Source organism: Coffea arabica, chromosome 4e (assembly GCF_036785885.1).
Source record: "Coffea arabica cultivar ET-39 chromosome 4e, Coffea Arabica ET-39 HiFi, whole genome shotgun sequence".
Taxonomy (NCBI): domain Eukaryota; kingdom Viridiplantae; phylum Streptophyta; class Magnoliopsida; order Gentianales; family Rubiaceae; genus Coffea; species Coffea arabica.
The window spans coordinates 5,928,872-5,939,128 of NC_092317.1; the positions used below are offsets into that span (position 1 = coordinate 5,928,872).

At 38.1% G+C, this 10,257-nt stretch overlaps 2 protein-coding genes across 8 annotated transcripts; both read right to left on the bottom strand.

Moving 5' to 3' along the window:
* Positions 1–405: 405 nt before the first annotated feature.
* Positions 406–2,018, bottom strand: LOC113742898 (transcription factor MYBS1). Its single transcript, XM_027270913.2, has 2 exons — positions 1,338–2,018; positions 406–1,221 (listed from the first exon to the last, which is right to left on the bottom strand). The coding sequence occupies exons 1-2, from the start codon at positions 1,757–1,759 to the stop codon at positions 744–746; spliced, it is 900 nt and encodes a 299-aa protein (XP_027126714.1). The 5' UTR covers positions 1,760–2,018; the 3' UTR covers positions 406–743.
* A 3,678-nt stretch (positions 2,019–5,696) lies between these two features.
* On the bottom strand, positions 5,697–10,252 carry LOC113742760 (uncharacterized). 7 transcript variants are annotated; one of them, XM_072047373.1, is made up of 6 exons: positions 9,774–10,250; positions 8,281–9,359; positions 7,671–8,196; positions 7,293–7,485; positions 6,153–6,531; positions 5,697–6,056 (listed from the first exon to the last, which is right to left on the bottom strand). In XM_072047373.1, the coding sequence occupies exons 2-5, from the start codon at positions 9,260–9,262 to the stop codon at positions 6,310–6,312; spliced, it is 1,923 nt and encodes a 640-aa protein (XP_071903474.1). In that variant the 5' UTR covers positions 9,263–9,359; positions 9,774–10,250; the 3' UTR covers positions 5,697–6,056; positions 6,153–6,309. The 7 variants fall into 7 exon arrangements, with proteins under 7 accessions (XP_071903474.1, XP_071903476.1, XP_027126507.1 ...); XM_072047375.1 differs by having other exon boundaries at positions 6,153–6,429; positions 7,671–9,359; XM_027270706.2 differs by having other exon boundaries at positions 7,671–9,359; positions 9,774–10,249.
* Positions 10,253–10,257: the final 5 nt, after the last annotated feature.

Consider the following 10,257-nt stretch of genomic DNA (forward strand, 5'->3'; position numbering starts at 1 on the left):
GGTAGGCATCGTCTGTCTTCAGAGAAAGAGGGAGAGATTATTACATGTTTATTCGCTCTTCATTTCTGTTTGTTAATATCCCCCAATTCCCCGGGCAATCACTGGAGAAAGTAGAAGAGCTACACTCTTTCCTGCTACTTCCGTCTCTGGTTTGGAAGTTGCTTTTGTCTTCTATGTTGTAGGATTATAGTACATTGCACCAATCTTAAGATCTGGAATGTAGAATGATTGGAGTTTATAGAATCTTTAATGAAGATTACTAAAACAAAGAACATCCATATGGATAAGGTGTTTTCGAGGGGTTGGGCGAGGTGGGGTAGAGGGAGGAGGGTATAGAGGGGAGGGGGGATGGTGGCTGCTAGCGGTAGGTGGTGGTGGTGGTGGTGTTTGGAAGAAGGGAGAGGATGAGGGCTTATTTTATTTTTATTAGTGTAATTGAGTGTGTTTTTGGAGTTGTTTTTACAGTTGTTTATGGAGTCAGCATAGACTCCACAAACAAAAATAGTTTGTGAAAAAAAAAGGGCAATCCAAACAGATACATAAATGTTTTTCCGAGTCCTATATGTACAACACATACGAGGAATATGATGCGGGTATTAGTTTGCTGAACAGAATCTTCTTGTGCCCAACTCGTACAATTATGGGTCGTCAAAGCCACCATTTCCACCGTCCGTTAAAAAAGTGATGTAGAATTTATCTCCTCGTATCAATGAAGTCATAAACCAAATATGCGAGGAACTGTGTTATTGGTGCATTGGCTGAGGTGGTGCCATTGGATATGCAAGGGGCACAACATAAGGGGGATGATGCCCATGAGGAAGCAATACAGGTGTGCCAACTGCAGATGCCATGTGACCAGGAGCAGCAGCAGCAGCAACAACCGGATGACCTACCGGTGCGCCGTATACCCCCAATCCATGCATAGTTTGTTGTCCCCTGTGCTTCATTGCTGGTCCCAGAGCAGCAGCAACAGTAGCTGATGGGGTTGTGTTGGTTTGTTGGCCTGTTATGGGTGCCTGATGACTAGAAACATCTCCATTGTTCACGCTGGTAATATCATGGATACTGGATCTCCTTCTATCTCTACTCATAGAATTCAAACGAATGAAGTATTTCTGAGCATGGCTTGCAACCTGTGTTGGGGTTCTGGATATGACAAAGTTTCTGGAAATGCTTCTCCAATCCCCTTTCCCAAACTTGTCTAGACCAAGCAAAAATAACCTGAGATAAAAAAAAAATACAAAGAGAGTAGGCCTTAGTCCATATTTCAGACATCCAGGCTGCAATCCAAGAATTTGGGAATGAGACTAGATGGATATATATGTATATGATGATACCTATGCTCTTCTTCGGTCCAAGGAATCCCTTTCCGGCGCTCTTGCTCTGACCTGGATCCTCCTTTTCCTCCTCCCTGACCACTAGAATCATGACCTAATCCTGGAAATGCACTCCTATAACCAAAATTAGAACGCCTGTCGGTAGCTGTAATGGCAGAGAAGCTTTGATGGTCCTTAGTCGACGAAGAAGCTTCTTCCCCACTGTAATTGGGAAGTGGCACAAGTCCACCTTCAATTGCTTCAACATCTTCAACAAGTGTTTTATAGTGTTGCTTCAACTCATCAATGCTTTTATTAGGAACCATAGAAGCAATCTTGTCCCACTGTTCCTTAGAGTCCCCAGTCCAGTGCATGGCAATGGCGCTCTCAAAAGCTATGTCTTCTTCTCTGCTCCATACTACAGAAGAAGAAGAAGCAGACATTATCCCTCTTGCTTGAAGATCCTGAATAATACTTTTGTGCCTTCTTACTAGTTTTTCAAGTTCAGTAGGGAAGTTTTATGCAGGTGGGGATGCCTCTTGATGCTTTTGTTCAGCTGAGGTTCTTTTGGGAGTTGGAGAGAAGGAAAGAAAATAGGTGGGCAGGATAAGAGAAGAAAGTAAAAGAGAGTGCAAGATAAGAATAGGGAACCATTGTATTAAATGGAAAAGGACCACTTGTGAGGTAGAAGGGATGGGTTCATTTGTCATGTCCATACAAAGTCATGGCCAAAAAATTGCACATCCAAGAACAAGCGGAAAAAGAATCTCACGCTCTCTCTTAAGCCCTACCAAGAAATTACTTGCGCAAATAGCTACAGGCTACTTGCAGCTCCATTAACATCTCAATCCGGTGAAAGAATTTTACACATTATTGTCTGTCATTCATGTAGCGTATGCGTATCAAGGGCAGTATGAAAAAGATTTCTCAAGAAACCAAGTGAAAGGTTTTCTTCAGTTCACTTATTATTTGGCATCCCCTCCACTAAGGCCATTTCAAAATGTCATTCTTCTCCTTTTAGACCATGCACAATTTGGGCATTCCGATCATGATATTAGCAGGAAAGTAAAATGCCTTCATCAAGGATTGTCTGGAAGAATTCTCGACTGTAATGATTGCAAGGAGAAGAAGAAAAGAAAAAGAGAGCGAAGCAGGCAAGCAAGCAAGACGGTTAAAATTCGAAAGAATGTCATGTTTTGTCGCTTTAAATATTTCAGACTTTTCTACACTCATTACCTGCCTAGTCGCAATGATTGAGCAGTAGAGAAATTGGTGTTAGATGGGAGGTGAGGTCCCAAAGAATCTTTTTTTCCCAAAACTCTTTCTATTTTCAGACAAACGCTCCGTGGCAATGCGTGTTTTTGTATCAAAGGCAGGAGTGATCATCTACAGCCATTTATATTAGTATTTTATAGCCGCCAATTGAGTCGGGATTTCATCTGCAAGGTGGAATGCATTAAAGGAAAACCTATGGCAAGGGGATATGAATGAAGGGAAATGATAGAGCAAAAGAGATTGCTCATTCCTGCTATTAAGTATTAACTACTACGTTCAAATCAAGAAATGCGTTTTTGAAATTTTTTTTTTTTTTTTTTTTGTATTCATGTTTTTATTGTTAGTTTAAGATAAATATATGATGAATATAACAAAAATTTGCTGGTCTGAAGTTTTACTTATGATTTGATATTCGAGCCACACTACTATTGCAGAGAATATTTTCTTGGACTGTTCGTGTAATCAGATATCTGCAATCTTGAGTAGACGTCAAGCAATTTACCAGAAGTCAATGATTAACCAATTCACTAAAAAAAGTTTGAAAATAAGCTAAAATTGGATAACCACGAAACTTATTCCTTGTTTGAATTGCATTTTTCTGGGCTTTTTATAGAAAAATTACTGTATCGATTTGATATATGTGAGGTAAAAATATGATTGAAAAATATGTCCACAAACAACGTAGCAAGTTTTCTTTGAAAACTAGCCATGCTTCCACCTTGTAAGATAAGATAACTTCTTGCACTCACAATCAGAAATTAGACAATCTGCAAATTTCAGTCTTTTATACTACTAACTATTCTATTGGGGGAGCTTTCTTACGCGCTCTAGGATTGATATGAGAGGGAGAAATGGTGCTGATTTTTACCCAAAGAACTCAGCAAAGTAGTAAATAAACATATCAAAAATATTCTTTCTCATGGGTCACTACCCATGTCCCTGTGTGTGGAAGAAGAAAGTGATCTCTCTTTTTGAACTTTGGTTCCTTCTATTCGTGGCCTCTTCTCCTTCTCTAGTTTCTATGCTAAGGAATACGACCACATCAAGGACCTCAACCACTACTGTATCATATTTAAACCAAAAAACTGAGGTCCGGCATATAACAGCAAAGAATTGAATATAGGATGGTATAAGAACCATTAACCAAAAAAAAAAAAGAGTGGGTACTCCTCAAAAATTCATGTGGTGCAATTGGATTAATGGGTCATGGGATTAATGTATAAAAGTTGTTACCTCAGCCCGTTTAATTATTATTCTGAAAATTTCAAAAAAAAAAAAAAAGAAAAAAAAGAAGAGAGAATCGAATGAGAGCTTCCCGAATAATCTCCGTAACTATCAACCGTCTCGTTATTGCGGATACTTTCGGCAATTGTGGTTGTTGCTCACCTTTGATTCAACATTTTGACACTTCACATGGACATGAACATGATCGATCAATCATTTCGTACTACCACACCAACTTCCAAAATTAACCATTACATCACTAATTATTGATATTGTGACTATTTTTCTTTCTCTTTGGATCAAAATCAGGAATCCCATGCACAATTTTTTTAAAATATATATATAGACGCTTTCTGATTTGTTTCCTGCGTTAGAAAAATCGCTACTGAATATCAAGTAATTATGAAAATGCTTTAGCATTTATGACTTTTGTTCCCGTTTTGTGTAGATAAATAGGAGTACAATGACAAATAGAGATATTAATTGCTAGTCAAGCTCATTTTTTTTTTATTTTTCTCTACTTAAGTTGATATTATTAGCAGTATGCCCTAAAAAAACTTAGAAGTACTTCCTAGTTTGTGTTCCATACTTCCATGGTGTTAAAGTAGTCAAATTTTAAGACATTTCCTACATAGGAACTTGGTCCTCAACTAGGCATGTCAAACCCAAGACCCGGCCAAACCCAAGCCATTGATTTAGTGATTAAAGTTAAGACCCCAGAACGTAAAAGTTGTGGGCTCTAATTCTCCCGTCTCCTTCTCACTTCTTTAAAAGAATATATATATATATATATATATATATATATATATATATATATATAGAGAGAGAGAGAGAGAGATAGAAGTGTTCGTCCTAAGACCCTCCCCTCACAGTCTTATGTAGCAAAGGTCCCATTGATGTTCCAAGAAGTCACAGAATTGGCGAAGGACCGGCTGTTGATGTGTTGTATTATTAGAATATGAAATGATAGTTCTGGAGGAGGCACTTAATGAGTCACCTTCGCCCGTCAATTGCCACTCTACTCTTCATCATGAATTCAAGTGGTCTAGGGATAAGATCACATTAATTGTGGTCCATTTAACAGTTTTTTAACTTTTTCCCCGCCTCTCAACATCAAGAGCCAAAAAGAAAGTACAAAAACAAAAAAAGAAGAAAGAAACAAACCTCATAGAACCCTCAAAAAGCTAATCAACAGTGCCATAGATCCACTTTCAAGAAAGACATCTTAAGTTTTCTCGTGAACAAATATTCCAGAATTTGAGTGCTACAACAATTAATTAGTTTACCCATAGTGGGCAGTATTTTTATTTCCAGTCATTCTTATTAAATTTCAAATATTACAGCAAGTGAAAGTTAAATTTGTGGGAAGAGCGAAAAGAAAGAAAGAACAACATTAATGAACAACAATATCAATGAGATACGAGGGCCTACACGAGAAAGGGTGGGCGAAAACTTGAGTAGTCCCGGTCTATATATATAGAACCAATGGTTTGAAATTTGTCGCACCATTTCACCAATTGAAGTATTGAAAATGTGGCAAAATTTGAACCATTGGATCTACAAGACCGGGTCTACCCACGTCTTTGCAGTTTGCACAGACGTTGTGGTGCCTACAAGGGAAGATATTTTCTTCAGTTGGGAAATTGACCATTGATATGTGACTTGTTTCCAGATTTAATTAGCTTAATAGTAAATCTTTGAACCAGAAAAGAACCCCAACAAAAGAAAAATGAAAAAAGACATCTTAGGCCAGGAATAAAATTTTTTATGTGAATTGAGTCACAATTAACCAGCCACAAAAGGTATGCTACAAATTTTTTTTTTTTTTTGTCTACCACTGTCCAAATTAAACCACATTTATGATGACAGTTACTCAAGATATTCAAAAGATCCGACATGTCAAATTATCAGAACCACTCTCAGAAAGTCCAAGGATTAAAACCCTTTTAAGTTAGCTTGTATTACAACCCTTTGGTTGTAAGTTGAAGTTGAGCCCTTCTCTAGGAACATACACAATTTCAAACAAAATAATGCATGAATCAAAAGAAAACCTGAAACTTGTTGCACAGAACATGCAGGCCTTCTTTCGATTAGCTGAGCCAAAAATAGACGACCTTGTGTTCCAACTGGTCTTCATGAAATAGATTAAAGTCCATCCCAAGACCAATTCATTCTAAGAAGAATGAATACCCAAAGTTTTGGTTGCCGTAGTCGATACCAATGGAATTGAACCACCGTATTCTGGAGAGAAAAACAATAAAAAGGAAAAAGTGATATGTGTATTATGTTAAAAAATGCCATATATTAGAAGAAATACCTTCAAGTGATATCACTAACCTAGATGAAGACTGATGTTCCAAATCAGAACTCCATATCAAGCAACAAAATGAGGGTGTATACAAATGTGAAAACACCATCTCCCTCTCCCCTGCAGCACTGGGCCAGGACATTGACTTCGTTTAGACTGACCTAATAATAATAAATATTCCAGATGTCATCTTGGTGAACTCGAGAACAGAACAGCACTCTGTACAAGAGGTTCCTTTGGAAGGTCCTCGCAGTCAGGAGGTCCTTGTAGAAGAGCTGCTCTGTGTGGATTCATAAGAAGAAGTTCCTGCACGTCCTTAGGAAGCATGTTAAACACAGCCAGCAAATCCCCCTTCAATTTCTGAGCAGCAGCCTCAGAGTCTACATTAGCATTAGCACTACCAGACTGCTGTGGCATAAGAAAGCAATTTACCAAAGTTATATGCCCTGCTGTAGGATGTTGAAATTAAGTTAAATGAACAAAAATGCCTTAATGAAGTCTAGCTCAACTAAATGAAATCAAGCTTAATATACAAAGGGTAATCAACGTATAACAAAGCCAAGAAATTCGGGAGCGTTTATGCCTTACAACAAGGTCAACATGCATGATAAACAAGCTATATCAGCCAGTAAAGACTGTACAGTGGCACATGGATCATCATAATTCTCCTTTAGCAAACAAACAAATGTTTTTTCATATAACAGTTTGAAAGAATAATTTTTGGAAGTCAAATAAATTACACTAGATTCAAGGCCTTTCTCAAGCTTTAACTTCATTTATCATAAGGATTGCCAGAAATCACAAGAACAGTATAAAATTATTACATGTAAAATTTCAAGTCTTTTGAACTCTTTATCTGCAAATGTGCAAGGACAAATAGTTATTAAGGTCCCAAGCATGATAGACTGTGCGGCAAACCAAGTCCGGATTAGGTCTGTACTCTGTTTAGTTTCTTATGTTTCATCACTCCCCACAACAATGAAGAAGATAGCTTGCGAAATGGAGAAAGATAATCATATTCAATAAGCAAAGCTATTAGTTACTATAATCCTAATCTCTAAAACTGCAGTACATATTTCTATTGCTTACTAGCACAAGATTCAATTTCAATACAGTTAAAAATAATTAGTTAACGACAAGGAGTCTGTTGAATGCAGAAATGCACTTACCTGCAGTTCGCCAAGAAGATGTCTCTCGATAGCATTGAAGGAATCAACAATTTCCACCTCTGACAATTGTGATATAAATTTTTTTATGTCAGTCTTCATTCTAACTTGCCTCCACAACCTAAGCTGTTCTTGCTCAGCAACAGCACGCTTCCTTCTAAACCAAGGCAAAAAGTTGTGTCCTTTCATAAACCGCCTACAGAGATATGTTAACTGTCTCAAACTCAGCTAGAACCAACATGTTGAATGCATCAGTCAAGAGTATGTGCTGTACATAAACTGTATTTGAGTATTCAAAGAAAGAAAACAAGGACAAAGATTTAGCTGGCAAGGATGACACCATAAGCAGGTTACAAAAGATGAAGACATAATTACGTTTACCGGTATAAATCCAGCCAATTTGATCTCATCCTCTTGAGCAGAAACTTCCCCGGACCTCTTGCTGACAAGCTTGCTAAGAACTCCTCTTTATCAAAATGGGGAAGGGGAGGGGGGTCCAAAAAAGGAGATGATCCTTCAGAAGGTGTGGTTGCCCTGAAATATGGACCAAACGGGGCTAAAAAGTTGGTAGTGAGCTCCAAGAAATGCCGACGGAGTATCTCGTTGTTAACAACTGACATTGATTCCTCAACCCTTGGTGACATCCCTGCATCAATTAGCCTATTTAAAATAGATGTGTCTGGCTTTGTAATAGCAGTATAAGTGGACCAAACCGCTTCTCTGTGTTCTGTCATGAGGCAAAGAGGGCCATCCCTCCTCAATTTCACGGCATTCAAGAAATTTGAAGGCGTGAACTTCTTCAAGGAAAGTTGTGGAAGCCCAAATCCATCTTGGCCATCAGGCATTTTGCCAATGGAGGTCCGAGAAGACATAGCAGGACGATTTGAGTTTGAAGCAGGGCTTCCTACTGAAACAATGTGAGGAACATTACGAAGAGCCTTAAGGAAAAAAAGATTTGTCACCCCCAAAACCATTGGAGGGAAAGTTGCACCTTCTTGAAGTGAGTTTAACTGGGCAAATTCTGGATCATGAATCGTAAAATAAGGCCTGAAATCAACACTGCAAAGAAGTGGAGCGACCAAACTAACTAAACCAGCAACAGCTTCAGAGCACTGGGGAGGTGTAGGTGCTATGACAAGAATTGGTTCACCAATGAGTAACAATTCCCATAGCCTCCAAAGCTGCATCAAAAGCCCTCTAAATATACCAAAAAGGTCTGAATCATGGAACAGACCTTGTGGTACAGATTGATTAGAAGGAAGAAAAGGAGCTATAGGTGAAGTTAACTCTTCAAAGAACATTCTACCATCTAAAGGTAAACTATGAGCAGGTGGCAGGTGCACTTTAAGCGTGGCATTCCCAATAGGAAGCTCCATAAGTTGACCAGGTAAAGGAGAAGCCCAAGATGATACTGAAGCAGCAATATAGTTGAGAGCTTTCTTCCCAATGTCAAAATACAAAGGGCCCATGATTTGTAACAAAGGTCTAAATACACTAGAGTATGGGCTATGGGAAAGAATTACAACCGATTTTTGTTCGCCACCTCGCTTTAACCTTTCATCATGTCTCTGCCTATTAAATACAAATCCATATAAATACCTTGGAGCGTTATTAGACAGCTTTAGAAGCTTATTATCTTGTGATGCAATCTCGTTATCTACTTCAACTATCTCATGGGAGACTACATTTGCCGTCTGCATTTTCTCCTGCCTTCGTATCCTAAAGAAGAAGATGCAGTCATGGATGCTGGAGCGGTTATATTGTTGTGAAACAGAATCTGGGAATGAACTAAATGCAACTTCAAGCTCCTCATTTTGGGTCAGACACCCTGGTGGATAACACTCTTCAATGAGCTGCCCTTGCTCAAGATCAAATCTAATGATGCAAAAAGCAACTGCCCATTGCTGAAAAGCTTTTTCATCGACTTTTGCATCAGGTTCTGACCTTGCATGAAATGACGGTGACCGACTCATTTCCAGCTACTCCAAGAATGGTTTTCCAAATATCAAACGACCCCTGTGTTCCCCATTTTCAGATTAAAGTGAGCAGGGTATCCCTCATTTTACCAACCTACACAGGAAAGGACAAAAATTCAAATATAACCAAACAATCCTAAAAACAGGACTACATCAAGCTTGATATTAATCTGTCAAAACCAGCTTCAGTAACTTTTTACAATAAATTACATCAGCCATGAGAGCGAACAGCTACCTCACAAAAAAGTAACCAAAATGCAATCTTCCAACAAGTTAGTATGCAATGCTTGAAAGTTGAAATTTACTTAATGCAAGTGGGACTCTAGAAAATTAATAAGTAAAGGAACAAACTTTCTTGAATAATGCACAATATACAGAAAACCCAGATAAATTCATGAAGTTTCAGCCTCAATTCAAAGAAAACAAAACAAAGAAAAGGAAAATGCAACTAGGTACCAAAATAGCCAACTTAATTCAACAAGAAAGCTAACAAAAATCTAGTTCTGACCTGAAAATTGTCCAAATTGACGAGCAACTAATGGTTAATTACTTCTATTGAGGAAGTCCCAGATGCCGAATATGCAAGAAACAATCCGGATCAACCCAAGAAACCAAATTTAACACAAAAAAATAAGCGGGTCTAAAGAGATTATTTAGGAGTACTAGTAAGATCCCTGAAGGTTGCTAAATAAATGTAGGTTTTATATTTGGGGGGAGTGTGGAGATATCTAACCAAAACATCCAGCTTTTAAGATTTCCAAGGGATTCAGTAGAATAGAATAGGAAAGGGTCTCTTTCATTCAGATGATGAGTATGATTGGGCTTCCCCGAAACTGGTAATTGAAGAGGGACTTCGGTTGTCTGGAATTTTTAATGTTTTTCCTTTTTTGTTATTTTTCTTTTTCTTTGTCACAGTTTTTTGCTACGTTTAGCTGGGAATTTAGTGGATTTACCAGCAGGGGCTCTTTTTTTTTCTTTTTTTTTTTTTCAAA